This window comes from Alexandromys fortis, unplaced genomic scaffold (assembly GCF_014885135.2).
Source record: "Alexandromys fortis isolate MF-2015 unplaced genomic scaffold, M_Fortis_MF-2015_v1.1 scaffold_7, whole genome shotgun sequence".
Classification (NCBI taxonomy): domain Eukaryota; kingdom Metazoa; phylum Chordata; class Mammalia; order Rodentia; family Cricetidae; genus Alexandromys; species Alexandromys fortis.
Window position 1 is genome coordinate 11,655,458 of NW_026067920.1, and position 26,755 is coordinate 11,682,212.

The 26,755-nt window shown below is 41.8% G+C and overlaps 1 protein-coding gene across 2 annotated transcripts in view; it reads left to right on the top strand.

The window, feature by feature from the left end:
* The window catches only part of Abca13 (ATP binding cassette subfamily A member 13), a 399,663-nt gene that overhangs the window by 122,220 nt on the left and 250,688 nt on the right, over window positions 1-26,755 (top strand). For both annotated transcript variants that reach the window (XM_050141226.1, XM_050141225.1), the window contains exons 28-31: window positions 10,513-10,626; window positions 12,778-12,868; window positions 16,329-16,505; window positions 18,277-18,583. In XM_050141226.1, the coding sequence (XP_049997183.1) occupies window positions 10,513-10,626; window positions 12,778-12,868; window positions 16,329-16,505; window positions 18,277-18,583 (689 nt within the window). The remainder of the gene's footprint in view (window positions 1-10,512; window positions 10,627-12,777; window positions 12,869-16,328; window positions 16,506-18,276; window positions 18,584-26,755) is intronic.

The following is a 26,755-nucleotide window of genomic DNA, read 5'->3' on the forward strand; positions in this document are numbered from 1 at the left end:
GGTTCCTGGTATTATCCTTTTATACCTATCCATACCATGTCCTTTCTACTTGTCTCCTAGTCCTTAACCTGAAGACCCCTGATCTACACTGCACCTCCTTATTTCTAAGTTGTTAAAGAGATGGGATAATGTAGTGTGTAAGTGCTGGGTGTTGACTTATTTTTATATAGCACAATTCCCTAAAATTTTGTGTGTAAAATCCTTCTTACTGACTAATATTCCTTAGTAACACATGGGCCACAGCCTTCTGTTGGTGCTGTTAGTTGTTTCTTTTAAACATTGTTCATCAGACGGAGTGACATCTACGTTATTCCTTGTGTTTGGCCATCATATTTTTTTGTTTCTTTTTTTCTTGCATTTCATAGAATTTTCTATTTTAAAAACATTGATTTTAGAGTTCTTTTCTTGGAAAAAGAGTTCATTTATTATGTTTTTTTTGGGTGTACCTCTTTGTACAGTGTTCTCCGTGGCAGTTATGAGGGTTATGACTCACATTCAGGCAGGCACACTAGTATTGACATTGTACCACTCTGAGTCCTGCCAGAAGCTCGTTTTTGTTTAGGGCATCTTACCCTCCGCTATTTATTCTCTGTATAATGCCTGCAGGAGTGTGCATAGAATTGGAGCATGTTGTCACTTCACTTGGCTTAATGGGGACCACAGCTTAGCATGCGTTTTTTATCCCTACCACATTGCCTGTTTATCTTCATGGTCACATGCTTGCTAGTAGCTGTGGCTTCCTGCCACTCTGCCTCACAAGAGAGGGTCAGACTATGTGCTGGCATTCTGAGGAAAGGTTGAAATTTAGTTTCAAGTACAGTTGCTATGGAACATATGGACGTTTTCGCCATTGTTAAGTTAGAAAATCATGTCTAGCCATCACTAGTATGGGTCTATACTGGAGTATGGGCTGCCTACCAGTGTCTGTGACGCCAAAGAAGACTATCTTTCCTCCAGAGAGCCATCACCAGCTGCCCACGCTTCCTAAGTCAGGGGTGCAGTCCTCTGAGTTCCTCTCTCGGACTTGCTAGAGTTGTTGGTGACTTGACCTTGCACACATCTTACACAGACAACCTCTCTGCTGAGCTCTCTGCTGTTGCTCTGAGTTTCTGTGTGCAGCACCTCTGTCATGGCCAGTAGACCGCTCTTCACAGCATTCCTCCTCATCCTCTGACTCTCCTGTGTTTCCCACTCCTCTCCCATGATGCCTTGGGGGGAGGGCAGGATGTTGATATCGTTCCACTTATGTGTATAGACATAAACACTTAGAAGTCAATTTCCTATCACAGACGTTTAGCAAAATAACAATAGTGGGTTCCCCACTAGTGCCTGTCACCTTCATGTTCATAGGCTTTGGATCAGATTTCCCATACCAGACATGAACTTCCTCCTGTGGAGTGGGGGTTCAATGTTGATCAGAAAGCATCTGGTTAACTCCATAATAGTATTGTCAGTATTGCAGCAGTGGACACATTTTGCCTGACAGGTTGGGATCACAACACGCACTGTCCAGTGATGGGTGTATTGGTGCATTTGATTGCCCAGCAGCCTGCACAGCAACTGCTGACACAGAAACCTAAGAGCAGGGATGATGCTTCCTGTTAGAGACTGATTTCTCTACGTCCTGCAACCAAACTCATGTTTGAGCCAGGGTCTCACTGTACCCTGTGCTCATTGGTTTGTCTAATCTGGCTGACCAGCATGCTCCAGGGATCCTTGTGGTTCTGCCCCACAAGTGCTGGGATTTCAAGAGCATGTCCCCATACCCAGCTGTTGACATGGGTTCTGGGGATCAAAACTCAGGTCCTGACATTTGTGAGGCAAGGATTTTTCTAACTGAGCATTTTTCTGGTCCTTGTTTTATTATTATTATTATTATGTATCTATTTTTAGCTCATAACATTCGAAGGTCATGCTCTTGGAGACAGGTAGCCTCATCAGTTTGGTCGCTGGTTTTAGACCTTTCCCATCAATGCAACTAACATGTGGTTTGTGGATGTGGATTTCTTACAGCGTCTTGGAAATTTTTCATTTTATTTCTGACATATATCTTACGAGAATATAAAAACAAGCATCATATATCAGTACATGTTATAAAGAACTTTTTCATTTGATAGCTTTGCTGATGTTATTATATGCAAATTAGCCTGAATTTTAAGATCATTTTATATTTATCAAGATGTCATCGTTAGTTTCAATTGTGAATTTGACCCAACCCAGAGTCACCCAGGAAGAGGGAACCTTAATTGAGGAATTGCCTAGATCAGATTGGCCTGAGGCCTTGTCTGGGGAGCATTTTCTTGATTGCTGATTGATCTAAGAGGGCCCTATCGATGGTGCCATTCCTACACAGGTGGGCCTGAACCCTATGGGAAAGGTAACGGAGCAAACTAGAGCAAGCAAGTCAGTCAGTGTTCTTCTGTGCTCTCTACTTTAGTTCCTGCCCAGGCATCCCTCAAAGATGGGCTGGAACCTGGAAGTCAAATAAAACTTTTCCTCCCCAAGTAGCTTTTGGTCATGGTGTTAATCACAGCAACAGAAAGGAAACTGGGATTCAGCATTTATTGCCTCATTAGATGACTTAGATGAACCCCAATAATTCAGCAAATATTAAATAACTGAGAACTGGGCTTCTCAGAGATTTACACATTTTGTTATTTATGTCGAGGAATCTCTCATTGTTCTTTCTGTAAGTCACTTAGGTTTTCCTTTTATCTTGACCAATTTCTTTATTCTTTTTTTCTTTAGATATTCTGTTTTATGTTTTTTACTTATGTATTTTAAATTTTTTTATTTGTTGAAATTATAATTATATGATTTCCTCCCTCTATCTCCACCCTTTGACCCCTCTCAACTACTGTCAGGCCCCACCTTGCCTTCTCTCAAATTAGAACATATTTTAGCACACTGTAAAGGCCAGTGAGCTGGGGAGAAGCAAGAATATTACCTGACTTTCTGACTTTCCTTGTCATTTTATTTATGTGTTAGTGGCATGATGAACCTTTCAGTTTGATAACAAGTGTATTTAGATCTGGACTTTGACTATACCCAGTACATAGCTAATAGTATTCTAATTTTCTATGAAGTAATTTATGCAATCCTTTTTTTGTTGTTGTTATTTTTCAACACAGGGTTTTCTGTGTAGCTTTGGTGCCTGTCCTGGGACTTCCTCTTATAGACCAGGCTGGCCTCGAACTCACAGAGATCCGCCTGCATCTGCCTCCCGAGTGCTGGGATCAAAGGTGTGCACCACCACCACTTGTCTGCAACACATTCTTAAAACTTAAGGAAATATGATTAATGATAATATTTTAAAATTTAAAATTATTTGCATGAAATTTTGATAAAATTAATAAAGCATATATAAATAATTTGTTATTTGAAGTGGATTTGTGGTAAATTTTTGGGGTTTTGGAATGTCAGGATGTAATATATAAGTTAGCATATCTTGATTTATTGAATTTGTTATCAATTTCTATCTATATCTATGTATATTCACATAGTTATATGGATTTATCTGTGTCTTTAAGTATTCCCTATGTCAGAGTTAAGAATTTTTATAATCCACTAAATTATCTGCATTTATAATGCATCCTCCCTCTTCATGCCTGTGTGATTTTTTTTTAGCAGCATGCTGAGCATTTGGTATGCACTCCATCTTCTGCCAAAGCAGCAATGTATTAATTTAGCTTAGTGCTTACAACACTCTCTGCCCGTATTTTTCCTGAATACTGAAATTAAGCGTTTGAGGCTTCCACGGTTGGCTGCAGCGAATGTTCTTTATTTCCCACGCTGCCAAGAGAGGTTCCCATGCTGCCAAGAGAGGTTCCCAGTGACCCTTGGGAGAAATGACAAGACTCCCAAGCTTTCCTTCCTTGTTGCTCCTTTTTTTTTTAAACTGTAATTTTTTTAATTTATTTATTTATTAAAGATTTCTGTCTCTTCCCCACCGCCGCCTCCCCTTTCCCTCCCCCTCCCCCAATCAAGTCCCCCTCCCTCGTCAGCCCAAAAAGCAATCAGGGTTCTCTGCCCTGTGGGAAGTCCAAGGACCACCCACCTCCATCCAGGTCTAGTAAGGTGAGCATCCACGAAACTGCCTAGGCTCCCACGAAACCAATAGGTCCAGTAGAATCAAAAACCCGTTGCCATTGTTCTTGAGGTCTCAGTAGTCCTCCTTGTCCGCTATGTTCAGCGAGACCAGTTTTGACCCAGGCTTTTTCAGACCCAGGCCAGCTGGCCTTGGTGAGTTCCTGATAGAACATCCCCATTGTCTCAGTGTATGGGTGCACCCCTCGCGGTCCTGAGTTCCTTGCTTGTGCTCTCTCTCCTTCTGCTCCTGATTTGGACCTTGAGATTTCAGTCCGGTGCTCCAATGTGGGTCTCTGTCTCTGTCTCCTTTCATCGCCTGATGAAGTTTAATATTCAGGAGGATGCCTATATGATTTTCTTTGGGTTCTCCTTCTTATTTAGCTTCTCTAAGAACCCGAATTATAGGTTCAATGTCCTTTATTTATGGCTAGAAACCAAATATGAGTGAGAACATCCCATGTTCCTCTTTTTGGGTCTGGCTTACCTCACTCAGGATGGTGTTTTCTATTTCCATCCATTTGCCTGCAAACTTCAAGAAGTCCTTGTTTTTTACTGCTGAGTAGTACTCTAATATGTATATATTCCATACTTTCTTCATCCATTCTTCAATTGAAGGGCATCTAGGTTGTTTCCAGGTTCTGGCTATTACAAACAATGCTGCTATAAACATAGTAGAGCATATACTTTTGTTGTGTGATAAGGCCTCTCTTGGGTATATTCCCAAGAGTGGTATTGCTGGGTCCATGGGTAGGTTGATCCCAAATTTCCTGAGAAACCTCCACACTGCTTTCCAGAGTGGTTGCACAAGTTTGCATTCCCACCAGCAATGGATGAGTGTACCCCTTTCTCCACAACCTCTCCAGCAAAGGCTATCATTGGTGTTTTTGATTTTCGCCATTCTGACAGGTGTAAGATGGTATCTTAAAGTTGTCTTGATTTGCATTTCCCTGATCGCTAAGGAAGTTGAGCATGACCTTAGGTGTCTTTTGGCCATTTGAACTTCTTCTGTTGAGAGATCTCTGTTCAACTCAGTGCCCCATTTTATAATTGGGTTGATTAGCCTTTTACGGTCTAGTTTCTTGAGTTCTTTATATATTTTGGAGATCAGACCTTTGTCAGTTGTGGGGTTGGTGAAGATCTTCTCCCAGTCAGTGGGTTGCCTTTCTGTCTTAGCAACAGTGTCCTTTGCTTTACAGAAGCTTCTCAGTCTCAGGAGGTCCCATTTATTCAATGAGGCCCTTACTGTCTGTGCTGCTGGGGTTATACGTAGGAAGTGGTCTCCTGTGCCCACGTGTTGTAGAGTACTTCCCACTTTCTCTTCAATCAGGTTCAGTGTGTTTGGACTGATATTGAGGTCTTTCACCCACTTGGACTTGAGTTTTGTGCATGGTGATAGATATGGGTCTATTTTCATTCTTCTACAGATTGACATCCAGTTTTGCCAGCACAATTTGTTGAAGATGCTCTCTTTTTTCCATTGTATACTTTTAGCTCCTTTATCGAAAATCAGGTGTTCATATGTTTGTGGGTTAAAGTCAGGGTCTTCTATTCGATTCCATTGGTCGACTTCTCTGTTTTTATGCCAATACCAAGCTGTTTTCAATACTGTAGCTCTGTAATAGAGTTTGAAGTCAGGGATGGTAATGCCTCCAGACGTTCCTTTATTGTATAAGATTGTTTTGGCTATCCTGGGTTTTTTGTTTTTCCATATAAAGTTGATTATTGTCTTCTCCAGATCTGTGAAGAATTTTGATGGGATTTTGATGGGGATTGCATTGAATCTATAGATTGCTTTTGGTAGAATTGCCATTTTTACTATGTTGATCCTCCCAATCCAAGAGCAAGGGAGGTCCTTCCATTTTCTGGTGTCCTCCTCTATTTCTTTCTTCAAAGACTTGAAGTTCTTGTCAAATAGATCTTTCACTTCCTTGGTCAGGGTTACCCCAAGATATTTTATGCTCTTTGTGGCTATCGTGAAAGGTGATGCTTCTGTGATTTCCCTCTCTGTTTCCTTATCCTTAGTGTATAGGAAGGCAACTGATTTTTTGGAGTTGATCTTGTATCCAGCCACGCTACTAAAGGTGTTTATCAGCTGTAGGAGTTCTTTGGTAGAATTTTTGGGGTCGCTTATGTATACTATCATGTCATCTGCAAATAACGAAAGCTTAACTTCTTCCTTTCCAATACGAATCCCCTTGATCCCCTTATGTTGTCTTATTGCTATTGCTAGAACTTCAAGCACTATATTGAAGAGGTATGGAGAGAGTGGACATCCTTGTCTTGTTCCTGATTTTAGTGGGATGGCTTTGAGTTTTTCTCCATTTAATTTAATGTTAGCTGTCGGTTTGCTGTAGATAGCTTTTATTATATTTAGGTATGACCCTTGTATCCCTATTCTCTCCAAGACCTTTATCATAAAGGGGTGTTGAATTTTGTCGAATGCTTTTTCCGCATCTAATGAAATGATCATATGGTTTTTTTCTTTCAGTCTATTTATATGGTGGATTACATTGATAGATTTGCGTATGTTGAACCAGCCCTGCATCTCTGGGATGAAGCCTACTTGATCATAATGGATAATTTTTCTGATGTGTTCTTGAATTCGGTTTGCCAGTATTTTATTGAGAATTTTTGCGTCGATATTCATGAGTGAGATAGGCCTGTAATTCTCTTTCTTGGTTGGGTCTTTGTGTGGTTTTGGTATCAGGGTAACTGTAGCTTCATAAAAGGAATTTGGCAATGACTTTTCTGTTTCTATATTGTGAAATACGTTAAGGAGTATAGGTATTAGCTCTTCTTGGAAGTTCTGGTAGAATTCTGCGTTGAACCCATCTGGTCCTGGGCTTTTTTTGGAAGGGAGATTTTTGATAACAGTTTCTAGTTCTTCGCGACTAACAGGTCTATTTAGATCATTCACCTGGTCTTGGTTTAGCTTTGGTATATGGTACTTATCTAAAAAAATGTCCATTTCTTTTGCATTTTCCAGTTTTGTGGCATACAGGCTTTTATAGTAAGATCTAATGATTCTCTGGATTTCCTCTGTGTCTGTGGTTATGTCCCCCCTTTCATTTCTGATTTTATTTATTTGCGTGTTCTCTCTCTGTTGTTTAGTTAGTTTGGATAGGGGTTTGTCGATCTTGTTGATTTTCTCCAAGAACCAACTTTTTGTTTCATTGATTCTTTGGACTGTTTTCTGTGTTTCTATTTTGTTGATTTCTGCCCTCAGTTTGATTATTTCCAGTCTTCTACTCCTTCTGGGCACCTCTGCTTCTTTTTTTTCTAAAGCTTTCAGGTGTGCCATTAAGTCCCCAATGTATGCTTTCTCTGTTTTCTTTAAGTGGGCACTTAGTGCTATGAACTTTCCTCTTAGCACTGCTTTCATCGTGTCCCATAGGTTTGAGTATGTTGTCTCTTTATTTTCATTAAATTCAAGGAAGACTTTAATTTCTTTCTTAATTTCTTCCTTGACCCAGGTGTGGTTCAGTAGTTGACTGTTCAGTTTCCATGAGTTTGTCGGCTTTCTGGGGGTAGCATAGTTGTTGCCATCTAACTTTAATCCGTGGTGATCTGATAAGACACAGGTGGACACTGATATTCTTTTGTATCTGTGGAGGTTTCCTTTGTTTCCGAGTATATGGTCAATTTTTGAGAAGGTTCCATGAGCTGCAGAGAAGAAGGTATATTCTTTCCTATTTGGGTGGAGTGTTCTGTAGATGTCTGTTAAGTCCATTTGCTTCATTACCTCCAATAATTCTCTTAATTCTCTATTAGGTTTCTGTCTGATTGACCTGTCCATTGGAGAGAGAGGTGTGTTGAAGTCTCCTACTATTAGTGTGTGTGGTTTTATGTCTGCCTTGAGTTTTAGAAATATTTCTTTTACATAAGTGGGTGCTTTTATATTAGGGGCATAGATATTCAGGATTGAGATGTCATCCTGATGAATTGTTCCTGTTATGAGTATAAAGTGTCCATCTCGATCTCTTCTGATTGATTTTAGTTTGAAGTCAGTTTTGTTGGAAATTAGTATGGCCACACCTGCTTTTTTGTTAGGACCATTTGCTTGAAAGACCTTTTCCCAACCTTTTACTCTGAGTAGATGCCTGTCTTTGTGGTTGAGATGTGTTTCTTGCAAACAGCAGAATGTTGGATCCTGTTTTCGTATCCAATCCCTTAGCCTGTGCCTTTTTATAGGTGAATTGAGACCATTAATATTAAGTGATATTAGTGACCAGTGGTTGTTTACTCCGGTTATTCTTACTGTTTTCGGTAGTAGAGTTTGTGTGTGTCCCTTCTTTGAGTTGTACTGGTGAAGGTTCGCTAGATTCCTGAGTTATTGTAGTCAGTGTTGGCAATGTTGGATTCCTTGGGTTGCGATTTTCCTTCTATTACTTTCTGTAGCGCTGGATTTGTGGCTACGTATTGTTTAAATTTGTTCTTATCCTGGAATGTCTTGTTTTCTCCATTGATAGTGAATACTAGCTTGGCTGGGTATAGAAGTTTGGGTTTGCATCCATGGTCTCTTAGTTTTTGAAGAACCTCTATCCAGGACCTTCTGGCTTTCATGGTTTCCATAGAGAAGTCAGGTGTAAGTCTGATCGGTTTACCTTTATAAGTTACTTGGCCTTTTTCCTTTGCAGCTCTTAATATTCTTTCTTTAACCTGTATATTTTGTGTTTTGATTATTATATGGCGAGGGGATGCTTTTCTTTGATCCAGTCTGTTTGGTGTTCTGTATGCTTCTTGGATATTCAAAGGAATATCTTTCTTTATGTTGGGAAAGTTTTCTTCCATAATTTTGTTAAATATATTTTCTGGGCCTTTGAGCTGTAATTCTTCCCCTTCTTCTATTCCTATTATTCTCAGGTTTGGTCTTTTTATTGTGTCCCATATTTCCTGAATGTTTTGTGATGAGAATTTGTTGGCTTTGCTGTTTTCTTTGATCAGTGCGTTTATTTTCTCTATGGTGTCTTCAGAATCTGAGATTCTTTCTTCTATTTCTTGTATTCTATTGATTATGCTTGTTTCTGTAGGCTCTGCTCGTTGACCTAGATTTTCCGTATCCAGCTGGTCCCCAGTTTGTGCTTTCTTCCTTGCTTCCATTTCAGTTTTCAATTCTTGAACTGTTTCCATTACCTGTTTGTTCATTTTTTCTTGGTTTCCCAGGGTCTCATGTACGTATTTACTCAATTCTTCAAACTTTTTGTTATACTTCTCATCCATTTCTATAAAGGTGTTTTTTACATATTGTTTAAGGGACTCTATTGCTTTCATAAAGTCGATTTTTTCCACTTCTTCTGTGTTAGGGTGTTCAAGTCCTTCTGTTGTAAGATCATTGGGTTCTGGTGCTTTCATGTTGTTTTTCAGCTTATTGGGAGAATTTTTGCCTTGGCGCCTGCCCATCTCCTCCTATTGACGATCTCTAATTGGTCTTTTAAAACCAGATCAGGTTTCCCTGCTGGCCAGAGGCTCCTCTTGCAAAATTCCCTCGTTCTGTTTCCTGGCTCCTGCCAGGGGCCAAGATCCCTCTCACCCCTCAGACGGGTCTTCAGGAAAAGAACCAGGTTCCCTGTTTGCCCGGGACCTCGACAACCAAAGGCCTACCTCTTTGATTTAATTGTCCTGGGGCGATCTGCTCTTGGTGTTGCACTGGTCCCTGTCGCCTGTGTTGTCTGCCACTGTTTCAGTACCTGCCAATCCTGGCCGCTGCGCCAGCTACGTCGCCCGCCGTGCGCGTCCGGTTCCGGCCGCCGCTGGTGCCGTGCGCGTCCGCTTCCGGCCGCCACTGGTGCCATGCGCGTCCGGTTCTGGCAGCCGCTGGTGCTGCTTGTTGCTCTTTTGATATTATGAAAGACCATTTTCAGTATTAGATATAATTGTTGCAACTGTCATCATTTTTGGATACAACTTTTCATTTATTTAAGTTTTCTCTAGATAGATTCTCTTTATCCTGAGAGGAAGAAGGGATGAACATTTTTATGGGTATGTGACTGTGTATGATTTTACAACATCAGATTATTTTTGAAGAATAGTGTAGGAATGCACTCTGCCAGCAGCAATAAAGGAATAACATTTAATCTCTACTGGTGCTGGAAAACAAACTTACGGCTATTACTTGAGGACATATTTCAGAGTAGGAGGAGATATGTGCAAATGTATTTTGCTAAGTAAGTACGAAGACATTTGCTCTGCACGCCAGTGGGCCTAACCCCAGGGGATACAGTAGTGAGTGTTGGGCATGATGTGACAGAAAGATCTGGAAGACAGGTCTGAGAGCCAGTGCTCCTTAGAGGGCATTGGGCACTTTGCTGCAAGCTCTGCTCCTATGATGAATGCCACACATGATGTTTGCTCCCTTGTTCCAGCTGATAGAGGACTCTCTTGACATAACAATTAAGACACATCTTCATGTGCTCCTCATTGCAGGCTAATTATACTTTTTACTTTGTGGATAAGATAAAAATTTTATCGGAAACACTTCTGAAGCTATCCAGACTTTTCCAGGGAAGTGGAAATGGGCAAATGTTCAACCAGTTGCAGGTATGTGTGACCAAAGGCTGGGAACCTCCTGCTGCCACCTGACTGAGATATTGGAGTAGCCCTATAAATATTTAGGTAGTTTGAAGCATAAATGAGTTCCCAGTCAACTGTCAACAGATTGTATATGTCTAAAACAACTTTTTGAATTTTCAGTATTTCTCCCATGCAGATTAGCTCTACGGAAAATTAATAATTTACTAAATACTGATATTTTAAAATTTTTATTAAATTTAATGCTTTTTAAATAGTTTACATTCTTTCCATTTAGAAGTTTATTATTTTATCATTTTTTCAATACTGTACGGGTTACTCAAAACAGAAAAAACAAAATGAAACCAAAACACTAGATAAAAACCGAAGGGATTAGTTGGGAAGAATGGATTCAGCAGGAGTGGGAGGGCAATGTGATAAGGTAATAGGATATTAATACAATAAAATTTATTATATATGTACATGGTGATGTCTCGATGAAACCCATTATTATTTATAATTAACATATGTGAGTAAAAATAAAAGACTCTAATATTGAAAGATTATGGTTTAAACTAGAGCCATTTCCCCAGAGTCCAAGAACTGTTCCTTGTAAAATGATAACTCAGGCAGATTGTCTAATAACTTTTGGGCATCTATGAAATCATAACTTGAAAATCTGGTATTTCACAAGGAGAGAGAGCACGAGCAAGGAACTCAGGACCGCGAGGAGTGCACCCACACACTGAGACAATGGAGATGTTCTATTGGGAACTTACCAAGGCCAGCTGGCCTGAGTCTGAAAAAAGCCCGGGATAAAGCCAGTCTCGCTGAACATAGCGGACAAAGAGGACTACTGAGAACTCAAGAACAATGGCAATGGGTTTTTGATCCTACTGCACGTATTGGCTTTGTGGGAGCCTAGGCAGTTTGGATGCANTACTAAACCTGGATGGAGGTGGGTGGTCCTTGGACTTCCCACAGCGCAGGAACCCTGATTGCTCTTTGGGCTGATGAGGGAGGGGGACTTGATTGGGGGAGGGGGAGGGAAAGGGGAGGCGGCAGTGGGGAAGAGACAGAAATCTTTAATAAATAAATAAGTAAAAATGGAAAAAAAAAGAAAATCTGGTATTTGCCCATATTTTGTTCATGGTTGACCTACATGTTAATCACTGAACAAACAGTTCACATTGTGGGCTTAGGAGCCACAATGGATAGGTATGATCCTCTTCTCCCATGCTCACTCATGAAGTACACAATGCCCATTGCAAAAATTAAAATGCAGAATTTTATTAAGGCAGATTGATTCTGGAGAGCTCTCCACAGCAAAACCGTTGACAGGTGAGGCAACATTGAAACAATGAGAGAAGAACAAGGCCCTAGCTGCTTTTGAAGGCATGACTTTGCATGTCGGCCCCCAGAGAGGGTCTGGGAGAGGCTGAAGTTTTTCTGTGTAACCACGACCTTTCTGTACACAACTGGTCCGCAGAAAGGTGGTGTAGAGGAGGAATTATGGGAAAGAATCATGGCTTTGTCAGGAAAACTTGCCCATCATTTTTGATATTAAAGTACCATTGCAATTACAATTTTTATAATCATTGTCTTTATTTTTCAAGGCTTAAGACTGTATCAGATGCTGACTTGTTACTTATTAGGATGTCTTGCCTTAGTTAGGGTTTCTATTGCTGTGGTAAAATACCGTGCAGAAAAGCAGCGTGGGGAAGAAAGGGTTATTCACTTACACTTTCAAATCATGGTTCATCAAAAAGGATGCCAAGGCAGGGACTTAAGGCAGGGACCTGGAAACAGGAATTCAAAGCAGAAGTCATGGAGGAACGCTGCTTCCTGACATCAGGACCACCAGTCCAGGGATGGCACTACAGTGAGCTGGGCCCCTCTCACACCAGTCATTGCTCAAGAAAATGCCACAAAGACTAGCCCAGAGGCCAGTCTGATGGGGGCATTTTCTCAGCTGAGGCTCCCTCTTCTCAGATTATTGCTCTAGCTTGTGTCAAGTTGACAAAAACCTCACCAGAACATGTCTGAAAACTTCTTTTAAAGTGGATCCATTTTGTGTTTCTTTCTCCTGTGTCATCAAATTTTGTGTAAGTTTAATAAGTATTAATTGACTAAGAAGGTGTGATGCCATCATTTCTACTAAGTTTCCTTCCTTTCCTTTAGGATGCCCTGAGAAACAAATTCATAAGAAGCTTTGTAGAGAGCCAGTTGGATATTGACGTGGACAAGCTCACAGAAGATCTGCAAACATATGGTAAGGGCGCCGATGGTTTGGGTGGGGTACATCCGTCCATGACTGAGTGCTTGGGTCCTACCTCATCAGCCATGCTGTTGCTGGTGACATTACCAAACTGACCTGTACACTCCCCATTTCTGTTTCACTATCTGTAACATGAAGGGCTTAAAGTAGATATGCCCCAAATTTGTTCACGCCTGACGTTCTCTGTTTGCAGCAGACTAGAGAAAGGAAAGCATTTTATCAGGTATAACACGTTTATTGAAACATAATTGGTGGAGGTGCTGTTTTCCAAAGTGGTAAGGGTAGGTTGAATATCTCTTACATAAAATGCTCAGTACACAAGAATTTTATATTTGGGGAACTTTGTACACATCCTCAAGGGAGTAGTTTAGGGATGGGGCCCAAATCCACTTATAAAAATCTTGTAAGCCGGGCGATGGTGGCGCACGCCTTTAATCCCAGCACTCGGGAGGCAGAGGCAGGCGGATCTCTGTGAGTTCGAGGCCAGCCTGGTCTACAAGCTCCAAAGCCACAGAGAAACCCTGTCTCGAAAAACCAAAAAAAAAAAAAAAAAAAAAAAAAAAAAAAAAAAAAAAAAAAAAAAAAAAAAAAAAAAAAAAAAAAAAAAGAAATCTTGTAGCTACTACATACCAGCCTGAAGCTAATATTTTTTTATTAAATAAAATTATTTATTTATTTAACATCCTGACAGTAATTTCCCCTCCCTTTTCTCCTCGTATTTCTTCTCCCCACCTCACTCTGCCACCTACCTCCCGATCCAGTCCTCCTCTGTTTCTCTTCGGAAAGGGCAGGCCTCCTGAGGGTATCAACAAAGCAGGGCATGGCAAATTGGGGTAGGACTAAGCTCCTCCCCTTGTCTTAAGGCCCAGCAAGGCAACCCAGAGTGAGGAATAGGTTCCCAAAGCCAGCCGAAGCATTCGGGACAGACCCTGCTCCCAATCCTAGGAGTCCCACAAGCAGATCAAGCTGTACAGCTGTCACCCATACGTAGCTTGCCTAGCTTGGTCCCATAATTTTATACAGTGATTTTCAGGCTGAAAACCAATGATGTAAGATTTCCTACTTGTGGTTTTATTGGACCAGTCGGCTTCGTGATTTTTTTTTTATGCTGATCAGCTAGTTGTCATCTTCCATGAATTTATTTCAGTTGTTGTATTTTTCACTTATATCTTTTTGCACAGTTTCTACCTTTTTTATTGCCAGTCTACTTCCAACAAAATTGTGTCTAATTACGTTTTAATTCCCTGCTATTAACTGCACAGTTCATCTTTTGTTGGTTTTTATTTTTCTCTTTAATTTTATTTCTCTGCCTTATCTCTCTCTATGACTATTAAGTATTTTTCATTGATGACTAGGTATTTAATAGTGAAAGGTAGTATAGATAAATTTATATCTCCAGGCGGAATTACCTTCAGCAGACCATTTATTTCTTTTATTTTGGCAGAAAGCTGAGGTGGGGTGACATTCTCTTAATCCCATTATGGCCTGCTCTCCACTGGAGGAGAAACTCCACTAGGGTAGGGAAGAGTCTGAATTTAAAAAATGGGTGTTTATTAGAGTCCTTGTCTTTGGAAGCCAGTGATGTCTAAGTGGAATCTCTGGATAAATAACCTCTTTGTCCTTTTAAAAATTATTTCTTTTAGATTTTTTTTGGAAAGTGTGTGTGTGAGAGTTTTGTCTGCATGTATGTATGTATGTTCACCACACGTGTACCTATTGCTTGAATTCAGAAGAGGACATATGAGCTGCCGGATTGGAGTTTCCTGACGGTAGTGAGCCACCATGCCGGCGCTGGGGACTGAACCTAGGTCCTCTCTTGCTTTAGGTTTCTTAGGTCTTAGCGATTCTTACCGGCAGGAGTCCTGCGTACCCATCTGATCTCAGACATTCAAGTCTTTCCTGCACTGCTTGTTGCTTGAAGCCATAGTGAAGATTTTTATTCTGATTTTTATTTATATAATGTGTGTGCACACCATGTATGTAGAGCCAGATAAAGTGCACCTCGGCTAGGCAGTTATATCAAGAATTTTGTCACAACAAGCAATGTTTGATAATTTTTAACTCTAAAGATAAAATGAAATATTTTTTTTAAATGGAGGTAAAAATGTTGCAAGAAAGAAGACAATAAACTTCTCTTAATTATAGAATAATAATCCTCAGGCCTAAAGGACCACAGAGGGAATTTCTGCTTAGAATAACGGTTCCATGCTTACATCCATATCCTGGAGAAAGCCATTTGATATCCTTCACTGTTGCCCTCTGCCTTATTTCCTGGAGACAGGGTCTCTCACTAAATCTGGGGCTGGTTGCTCTTTGCCTAGGCTGACCTAGCCCTGCTTGCCCTCACCTCATATCTGCCCACCCCCAACAAGGAGGTGACAGGTTTGTATGGACACATCCAGCTTTTTGAAATAGGTGTTGGAGATTTCTAAAAAGTCTATTCTAAATAGAATGCCTTCCAATTACTCTAACTAGGAATGTTCTTTTTTTTTTTTTCTTTTTTGTAACAAGTGGACCTTTATTCGAAGCAGGAATTCCCTCTGTGGACCTTTAGGACTGAGGATTATTATTCTATAATTAAGGGAAGCTTATTGGATCATTGTTGCAATGCTTTTAATACCATTTAAAAATAATGTCATTTTATCTTTAGAGTTAACAAAAAGTATCAATGCTTGCTCGTGAAAAAAACTACATGATGTAAACAGCCTAGTCGAGGAACACTTCATTTGGCTCAGGGTTTCAGAGGTGTCAGTCCCTCATGATGGAAGGGGTGTAGCACAACATCTTAAATCATGGCAGCAGGATGTAGAAGAAAAGTCATACAGGAAGAAGTCAGGGCAGAGGACATGCCCTGGTGACATACTTCCTGCAAAGACCCCTCCTCCTTCTTTTCACCTTTGCCCAATAGAGCCATCATATTATGAATCCATCAAAAATTCACCTATTGGTCCTTGGACTTCCAACAGGGCAGGGAACCCTGATTGCTCTTTGGGCTCGTTGGGCTGACTCGATTGGGGGAGGGGGAGGGAAAGGGGAGGCGGCGGTGGGGAAGAGACAGAAATCTTTAATTAATTAATAAAGAAATAAATAAATTAAAAAAATGTAAAAAAAATTCACCTATTGATTAGGTAAGAGCCTTCATGAAAATCACAATTTACTTGATTTTTCCCCATTTGATGTATCAGTAATACAGAGAATATATTTTTGTGTGCTATATAGTTTATATATATTTATAAAGTATTTATATGTATTTATAAACATATATATATATATGTCTAAAGCTGAGTTTGCTATTGGTAAATACTTAGTTAATTTTGTATATGAACAAAACTGGACTCTTTTGAGCTATTTTTTAGTTAAGCATTCGTATTTATGTTCAATTATGGAAGACCCACTGTATAAACAACAAGCTATAGAGAGATGTTGATATGTCTGATTTGTTTGCTGTCCCCAGGACAGACGCTGGACCAGATGTTTAACCATGAGGGGGCTGGACACTTCCAGTTTTTGGGCGGTATCTTGGCCAATCTCTCTTCCTGCGTGGTGTTGGACCGATTCCAGGCAGTGGAGACTGTTGGCGCCCTGGAGACCACGGCACATGAACTCATGCAGCAGAATAGTTTCTTGGCCAGTAAGTACTTGGCAGAAATAAGTGCTCACCAAAGCACCAGTTCCAGGAGGTGGTCATTTTGTCTCATCTCCCTAAGCACATCTCAAGTGGATTCAGGAAGAAGTATCTTCTAGATGAACCATAAAATGGAGCAGAGGTGCATGCACCGAGCTAGTGAAAAGATGCTCCCCATGCTGTAACGACAGGCAGCTGTTCACAGTCCCCAGGGCACCACTACCTGTCCTGTCTATTTTTACCGTTCTGATTTCATTTCATGGTAAAACCTCACACGAGGAGCAATGTACTCAGACTCCCTCTATCACTTTTATTTTTATCACAGCATCTTGAGGCTCTGAAGTAGGAAAGAAAAATGACAATGGCTAGTTGGAGTCTATTATCGCTTGTACATTTATTCAGCATAAGTGCGATGTTCTTTTTGAGCAAATATTGGATTATTACTTTGTTGATTGGTGCTATGGATTCAAGCCAGGACCTTGTACAAGCTCAGTACATATGCTTCTGCTAGAGCATGTCTCCAACTCCACTGAGTTCATTGAGATTTAAGATGAATTTGCTGGAGACACAGCGATGCTGTAACAAAATGCTATTAAGTTCAGTCTGGGGGACCCAGCCAAAACTTGTTGCATTAAAGTTTTGTAGACTAGAAGGAGAAAATTAAGGTGCCCATTGGTTTTCTTTGATGGCTGTTAGGGAAGGGTATCCAGTGCACATGTATTGGCTAATGGATGCATGTCTCCTTTTGAAGCCTCTATATAATCTCTTCCCTTATCTGCCAAATTTGTCCTTCTCATAAGGATATGATCATGTTGGCCTATTCTGAGAGCATCACTTTAACATGACAACTCCTTTTAAGGTACCATCCTCGTGGGTGGGTAGATGGCTGGCTCAGTGGATAAGGAATGATTTTGTTGTGCAACGTGAGGACCTAAGTTCAAATCCACAGCACCCATGCTGTAAACAAAAATATAAACAAAACAGCTGTGGCTATATACATAAGACTGAACCCCAGTGTTAAGGCCGCAGGGACAGCATTGCTGGGGCTTTGTGGCTGCCAGCAGAACTTCAGGTTCAGTGAGAGACCCCGTCTCAAGGGAATAGGAGCGTGATGGTGAGAAAGGACACCTGATGTCTTCCTTTGGCATCCACATGCATGCACATGCATTCACGCATGTGTGTGTATTAAGTACACCTGCTCACACAAATGCATGTGCATTATTCCACACACACACACACACACACACACACACACACTGCTCTCTCCTAAGGTGATCACATTCTGATCTCCAGGAGTTTGCATTTTGAGGGAACACAATTCCTCTTACAGTAATAGTTCTCCATTAAATACAGAGAATCTAGGCAGTAGAGAACATCGTACATTTAAGCTTCCAGGCATAAGTACTCGACGACAGAGATTCTGTGCAGCTGGTTGGACTTGTGGCTCCAGGGAGATAATGCTTGGTTATCTGATCAGCTTTGAGTCATTTTACAGGTCTATTCAAAATGTGAAATGAATAAAGTCTTTGTGTTGGTGATACCACAATATTTATCGTCTTTTTTAAAATTGGAAAGGTACCTTGGGCTGTGAATTACAGGGTCTTGCTTCAATTGCCGAGAGAACAGAGTATCTTGTTTGATTGCCCTCCTGGGGTTGCATTCACCACTGCAGGCACGGGAGGCTGTGCAGAATCCCAGGTTATGCCCGTTACCCCGCCCATCTTGTGTGTCACATCTATGAGTTGCATGACACTTTTTTTTTCTTTCCTGCTACCAGGTGTCATATTCAACAGTTCTTTGGGACACAGACACATCAGATCAGCACATCGTAAATTGCCACCTCATGTCACATATACAATCCGGACCAACGTCTTATACAGTATGAGGACAGACTTGATTAAATACCCTTCCTGGAAGTTTCATCCTCAGAATCTACCAGCTGATGGGTTCAAGTATAACTACATTTTTGTCCCACTGCAAGACATAATCGAGAGAGCCATCATTGCAGTACAGACTGGACAGGAAGCCGTGGAGCCAATGACCCAGGCACAGGCAGCTCCTTACCCATGCCACACCAGTGACTTGTGAGTAGCGGTGGTCAGCCCCCTTTTTCTCTAGTGTCTACCTACCCGGAGAGGAATTCTGCACTTAGAGAACAGAATAAAGAAAAAAAAAATCTTTGAGTTTCTCTACTGCTGTTTCAAAGTATGACCTTAAGATGGCTGTTCCTGCTTTTAATTTCTTAGATTCTCTTTTTAAAAATATATATATTTGAATTATTTAGGCAGAATGCAATGATTGAGCTCTATAGTCTATCCTCGGTTTTAACTGATTCTATACACAGAATGAAAGTCTTTGAACAGAAAATTCCAGGCAGTTTCCCAAGCAAAACATGAATTAGTTTTGTGCCCTGTACTATAACTGAATCCATGTGACTGGAGGGATATGTAGACATTGCATTAGGTACAGCAGATAATGTAGGGATGAAGCAAATGTGTGTGTGTGTGTGTGCGCATGTGTATGTGTGCACGTGCATGAGTACATGCGCTCATATGCCTCCTATTTTATATACTTGCTGATGCTTGCATCTGGAGCTGATTCCTGGAAATAGAGCCCTCTACAAACTCAGAGGGCCCTTAATGTAATTATGTGTAGTTTTAAACCTGATTATCGGACATCTCTAGCTTTCAACGAAGTCCTAGCAAAGTTGATGAACCCCAGCCAGGAGGACTGTGCATGTCTGCCTCCCAGCTCTATTTTCTCATTCCTGGGGAAGCAGAGGAAGGTGATTCTTTCTTTGGCCTAAATCCTTGAAAAATAGGCTGGGTGCCTTGTACTTTTTAGGGTGGTTGAGAGTCACACGAGGCCCTCTGTCTTGGGTGTACTGTGCGCAATCTGGGATCTTGTGGAAGTTAAGTTGTGTCATTTGGCAAATAAGCTGTAATAACAGGAAGTACTGTTTAAAGCTGAGTCAGCTGGCGAGACGACTTAGGGGAGGAGCTGGGCGGTATTAGCTGAGCCAGGCAGAGCGCGCTCAGCAGATAGAGCACAGACTCCAGGTTGCAGAGGTTCGGTGAACTCAGGTGTTCACTAGCACACCTGAGTGTGTCAGACCACAGCAGGAGCCAAAACAGATGAATGACACTACTGAAGGCTGCGGAAACGGCCTTGCTTCCTTCCTTCCCTGGGATGGAGGCTGTTCTCATAAGCACCTGCTCCTGGGTCACAAAACCTGCGGGTTGTTTGCTCTCCCTGTGTGTCCACTGCATCTGCTGGGACTCATAGAGGCTCCCTTGAAAGCACCGGAGGAATTGAGGGGTGAGCCTAAGGTCGTTAGAGGGATAATTACATGTGAGTCTGGTTCTGAGAACAGACCAGATACTTGTCTTTCAATGACGCTGCCCATAATGGCTGCTGTAACCTGACCTTTGAGGTCAGGCGTTTTCTCCAGCTGATTGGTGGGTCCTTTGAGAACAAGTCACTTGATTGTTTTTGTCTCTCCTTTCTGCAATGCGATATGCCTCAGCTATTATAACTCATCAGTACATGTTGACGACAGTGGCATTATGAGTTGCTTGCCTTTGGTGGTAGGATGAAGTCTGAATAGGGCCAGAAGGCAACTCAATTAAGTGTGTTTTGGGGCATCTTAGTATGGTAGAGAGAGCAAAGGTCAGGGACACAGAGAGAGACCAAGTTCCCATTTCCACTGAGGGATTGCCATACTAGGCGAATGGTTGATAAGACAAACAATTCCCCCTTTTTTTGTAAAAATAAAAGCTTTTCTATCTTTTCAAAGCAATGGTAGTTTTTCCTTTGGACATTTTCAACATTACAAAATGCTTCTAAAGTATTTGTTTTGTTGAAAGAGCTGAACCCAAGAATACGGCAGTCATTGGCTACTTGTCATGCACGAATGCTCCATTTAAATTCAAATGCTAAAAACGTAAGACAAAAGGTGAATTTCAAAAACAACAGTCTCCTTCAGCTTGCAGAATGTGTTACAAACACTGTGTATACAGTTGGGGGCTGTGTGTACGTGGGTGGTAACACATTTGTTTTCTCCAGTCTGGTTCATAGATAAGCCACAGGGTGACACTCTCCACCTTGGCCAGAGTGTTCCCTGGCAAGAATAATGGACATACTAGCAGATGTGCTCACAGAGAGCTGGAGGTAGCCTCAGTTTCTGCTTTTTAGCACTGTGGGAGCCCTGTGGAGGAATCATTGTGTGAGCTAGGGGAAGGCATGTCCTCTCTGCGTACAGGGGATAGGTTCTTGTTTGTGAGAAACATGGCTGCCAGAAAGCTAGAGTGAGCACATGCTGGGGTGTGACTCTGATGCCGTGACGTCACTTCTCGCTACCTGCTCTCTGGGTGCCACTATGCGTTCCTGAGACCTATTCGTTTTACTTGCTTGACTGCCAAGAAGTTATTTTCCCTCTCTGAAAGACTGAAATCCTGGAGACCTCTCTTTGGGACACATCCTTTCTTAACATTCAGTTCCAAGATGCCTGTTGTCAGAGACTCAGTGTGCCCGCAGCGACTGAGGCAGGCTGAGATCTTTCAAGGACTCAGTCACCCAAGTCATACTCCTAAAGCACATTTATTCAACAGTTTTCAGTAGTTCCCTGCTGCTCACGGAACAAGTTGCATATTCATTAATTTATTAATGTATTCAATGACATTTATGTGCTATTTGTCAGTCTCCAACTTTAGGGTGAATCAGTGAAATGAACAGGTGAAAAAATTCCCTGCTCTGGGGGCACCAACAGTTCAGGGAACTCTAGAGTGCAGTAAGGAGAACAGTGAATTGAATTCTAATGGCAGTAACTGCCTTGATGTTCAGAAGTGGGGCGGGAGGGCAGGAGTGTGCGCTGAGTTAGTCAGCGAGGTGGGAGTGGGTCACATCATAAAGATAATGTTAACCTAGACTTGGAGGGGTATAGAAATGTAGCGGAAGGTATATCCCTGGCCAGAGACCCACCAATAATACATACCTTTGACAGGCATGGCTGGTGAGGGTGGAGTCGGAAGAGCACACCAAGGCATGATGGGAGGGGGCAAGGTCAGAGAGCTTGTATAACTGCAGGGGATATGAATATGTTGGAATGGTGGAAGACCTTGAGAAGTGATGACTTTTCCTGACAGCTGGAGGAGCAGAATTTTCTATAGGGCTTCTCTGTGTCTCTGGCTGTCCTGAAACTCACTCGGTAGACCAGGCTGGCCTCGAACCTGGAGATCTTCTTGCCTCTGCCTCCCAGTTGCTGGGGTTAAACGTGTGCATCATCAATCACTGCCTGGCTAGGAGGAACAGCATTATATAACCAGGGCCCCAGGCCAGGGCTTCCTGGGTTTAGTCCAGGTGCTTACCTCAAAGCAAGTCAGCAATATTAATGTTGAAAATCAGGGAAGGATTTAATCAACATGTGTATTCAGGGAAAGTAGAATATTAGTGCTTTAAGTTTTAGGATTAAATAGAGGGCGAGCTGGAGCCATGGGTGAGAGGCAGGCATGATTAGAATGTGTATGGTCTGGTTGATCGTTATGTAAGTCCTGGTCGAGCAAGCTGCTCCACAAAAGTCCTTGCTATTAAGGGGCAAACAGTTCCCAGGAGATGCTTGCCCTTGCTAGATGGTGATCTCACCCTGCCGTCAATAAAGCTATGCTTGCTGTCTGTGAGGCTCTGCTGTTTTTGGATTTTACGTGAACTGTTGCTTCAGGATACAGAGACCGGAGACTCCTGGGTGCCTTTTAGGGGGTCTGGAACGGTGCACTACAAAAGCTGGTTGTGAGATGCTACAGTGAATCTTGTCTTTTGCCTTCAGCTCTGAAGTGGGTTAAGTTGGGTATCACCAGGTTTTAGACAAATATTCTGACTGCCTAATCTTCCTACATGCAGAGACCCCAAAGATAGGGAGAAAGATGTACAACAAAGGCCGAGATGCTTCTGCTTTCCTGTGGATGAAGTTAGGAGTTAGTGTTTGTTTGCTTGCTTGTTTTTTGTTTGTTTGTTTATGCAAATGATGCCTGTGAAAGAATTAGAGCCTTTGTTGACAACTCTCTGGATTTTTGTTATAAATGATAAGGCATAGTGATCAATAAATGCAGGAGAATTAGGGCAGAAGATGGTCTATTTTATTTTGTTTTCTTTTCCTCTTCTTTTAAAAGTCATGTGGCAATGAGAATAATCTAATAAGAAGGATGCATTGATGATGTGTACACAGGACGCTGGTCCTTGTGACCTTGAATAATTGAGGGAGAAGAGGCCTCGACAGCACGGGAGGATCCAGCCACAGGCAGGAAGGTAGCAATCCATCCCTGACAAGGCAGCCTGTTTGAGTTTCCTCAGCTGAGACTCGCCAGTCTTCACCGAACTCCTCCTTTCTCTGTCCTTGTTCCTCTCTTCACGTCATATCAGCTGTCAGCCATGGAGTCAATGCTTTCGGGAGGAGAGGGCTAGAGAGTGTGATTTGAGACAGTACAGATGGGCAGGGATGGGGCTCTGTGAAAGTCACACATTTGCAATTATCCTCAGGATAATTTAAAAATGAACACATGAAATCCTTGTTATGGGATGTTTCATGATTGAAACTATAGTGTATTTCATAAACACATCGGATCTCAAGTGTTGACACATGGCTTTGAAGGGTAAGGCAAGGAACTCACTTTCAGAAAATGAGAACCACAGTAATACTGTAGAATTCCTTTTCTGTGTAGAGAGAATGTTTGTTAATTCAGTTCTTTTCTGTTACTTGAGTCCCTCAACTCACAGCACGACAGAGTGGGGTCCAATGGAAAAAGATTGTGGGAGTTGGCACTTGCTGGGTCTGGCAGGGTGGTGGCTGCTAGGAGTTGATGCATGTGGTCTTTGTAGTGTCTCGGGACGAGTGGAGAATGAAGAGCTGCTACAGAGGAGTTTAAAGTGTCAGTTTCGAACTCGTTGGTCCCCATAGATGCCCAAGGAGGCCCTTTATTTGGTATATTTTGATGGTTTCCTCCTTTGTTTACTGCAAATCACTCTGATGGACACTGCTCTTCTCTACTTTCTCATTGTCCTGTTCTCAACAAAATCTCTGTGCCAGACATGCACGAGGCAAAGCTGTTGGAAGCCCCCGCCCTGCCCTGGTCCTTTTCTGTCCCACTGAGAGGCCCGGCACACAGGTTGATGACAACAGCTGTCATGGCAGGTAGAAGAAATAAACTCTGCTGTGTAGCCCTCAATGACTTATGCCCCAAACATCTTGGAGAAGAGTGAAGAGGATGCCTGTGTCCTCTTGAGCTCTCAGGGATCTGCAGTTTCTCCATACTGTCCGCCCAAAAGCAACGACAGCAGTGCTTACCGTAAGCTCGTTAGTTCCCTGCACATGATGCTACTTGTTTTCTAAGACCCTTATGGACAGAGCAAAAGCAGCTGACACCCATTTAGCTCATCTCTTGGAAGTCTCGGGGCATCTTCATGCTCTTCAGTCTGTTTTCTCAATGGACTATGAGTTGTTTCCTTCCTTAGGCGTTTACTGTGAGAGCCTTGTCTTTGGGGTGCATTTTGCTCCCGTGGGTTGTAATTCCTGATGTTTGTTAACATGGTATGTGGGGGAAGTTTGGGCACATGTGGGGTGATTAGGTAATCATAACAGGAGCTGGCCCCCATGTAGCGCCTTGAGGTCGGAGATGCTGTCTTGAACTAAATGGCTTAGTTCTGTTCAATGAAGACTGGTCCCAACTAACGTTACAAACACCTTCAAGTGAAAGCATCACACACTCTGCCTCTCAGCACCTCATTCCCTCATATACTTATTCTTCCATTCATTTGTTAAAAAAAAAGACTTGTCTTGAGTCTACTGTATGATACATTTTTTTTCTTGGCCCTAAGAGGGATGTAACTATCATGTGGATTTCATTTACTGCTTTGCACAGCAAGTAATATACATCCATAATTAGTTAGGAGAAGAAAGAAAGATAGTAAGACCCAGAGCTCTGTGAGTGGCAAGGGAATGGTTAGTTCACACTGGTTAATCCCAGAGGACTTTACCATAATAGGAACTGGGATGACACTGGGATATCTTAAAACCCACCTCTTAGCAGATCCTGGAACTTGGTGGGGGGGGGGGGCAAGACTTGCTTCCTAAGGTTTTGTGATTGCTTTTAAGCTCCTGAGATCCACTGAAATTCCCACACTGAAATGCTGAAATAATTGGACCAAAATCCCACACTGATGCCCTGGCTTTGCTGCTTGCTAATTCTAAGACTTTGAGAGTTAAAGCAGTGATTTGAATTTGGACTATCATCTCCTCCTCTTGAATTGCATGCTAATTGCTGCCCTGTTGACCTCATTAGCTCGTGCAGTATAGATCATCATGTGTGAGGAAAAGATGGCCCCATAAAGGCACTAGATGCAAAAGAGAGCAGGTGCTCATGTGGCAGCTCGCTTTGTTGGAGGACTGCTCTGATTGGTGGAGGGTTCTTTTCCCTACTGATGCTGAAAGCCAGGGCAGGTGTAATGTTTTTACCTGGTGTTAGATTCAGAGAACAGCGGCTACAATAGCTCTCTGCCTGTCTGCCAGAACTTCCTGAGTGAGCTATGGAAGGTATGAATGGAAAAAATGAAGTAAGGATGTCAATAAATGTCTTCACTTGTGTCTGGTGAAGTTTGTCAGTGCTCATGGTCCCCATATGAGCCATGGGACCGAGGTAACCTCTTCTTATCCTCTTCTCTGTCTAGGTCACAAGCTATAGACCACTCTAATTGATCATATTGAGGAGGGCCATAGAAGCTAGAGAACTTTTAAATAGCTGAATATAAGTTTTTTCACTATGAATTCTAGAAGAGAATGAGAAGGAGAAAGGAAGAGAGTGAGAAGCAAGAGGCAAGAGTACTGTTATGTCTTGGTGATTAGCTTCGTTGTGTGCTAGGCTCTCCTAGGGTGGGTGAGGGCTGGTCCTAGGTAGTAATACTGATGGAGCTAGGACATGGTAGCAGAGTGGAGAGGAACAGGTCAAATCCAGGGTGGTGTGGGAAATGAGGCCTGGACTGCTTCCTCCAAACCACATTTAAATGCAACTCCTGTATCTTGGGTGACAAAACAGGAGCAGGGCTCTCTGTGTCGCTCCTTCTAACACTGGGGCTGTACTCAGGATGCTCACTCCATCAACGGTTCTCCTTTGAACTCTGAATAGTGCTAACGCAGCCATGCAACACAAACAGCACCACTAAGGAGGGTTATTAAAAAGTAAATCAATGAGGTGCCACTTGCAGAAAAAAGCAATAGGGACAATTTGATGCTTGTGAAGACCGGAGTATCTTTTAAAACAGGCCTAAATGCATAAGAAAGTTTTACTTTAAATTGTGGAGTCTATTTATAGTGCTTTTATGGGTGTTTCAGGAGGGATAAATACAAAGAAGATTCTGCAGCATTTTAGTTTGATACATGCTCTTCTGATAATAGACCAAGCCTGTTTCTGAGGTGACTTAGACACCCCGACTTTATTATATTCTTTTTTTGTTGATAATTTTGCCAATAAATGATTATCAAGAGCAGCGAAAATAGAGAAAAATGCTTCACGCTGTATTAGTCTGCTCTCTGTTGCTATAGAAATACCCGAAGCTGGAAAATAAATGAATATGAGTTTACTTGCCTCAAAGCTTTGAGGTTGGAAGTCCACGTTTGGGTGGCTTCTTGGTGTGATTTCCAAGACTATGTCCTACCTAATGTGGGCTAAGAATCAGAAAGTAATCTTAAAGACTTCTTCTCAGTGCACAGATTGGTGGAAGCTTACAGTGTTTGAATTTCAGCTATGCATCATTAAGATTCTAGACAGGTAAGGATCTGAAATAGCGAAGTTGTTTCTTTGTTCCTTGTTCTTCTTCCACAGTCTTCGTTTCCGCTTTCGTCATCTTCCTTCAGCCTGGTGCCTTCTTTCAATATTTCCTCCTGTTTCATTACATATGCTCTTTTTGTTGTCATATACTCTTCGTTGCTATTATTTTTCAATACAATCTTTTCTTTCAGGATTTATTTTTTTAAATCCCCCCTGCTTTGCTCATTAAAACAAAAACAAAACATTTAGCTCTTATTGCAAAACCAAATCAAAATACAACACTCTGGATACATACATCACATTTTTTCCTTCTTCTTATGGCTTCTTCTTGCCCCCATCAAGAAAGATTTTTTTAAAAACCCAACAAATCTAATGACAATGACAAAAGTAACTTGACCTGACTACATTCATAGGAAATGATACCAGGATAAACAACAAAATATG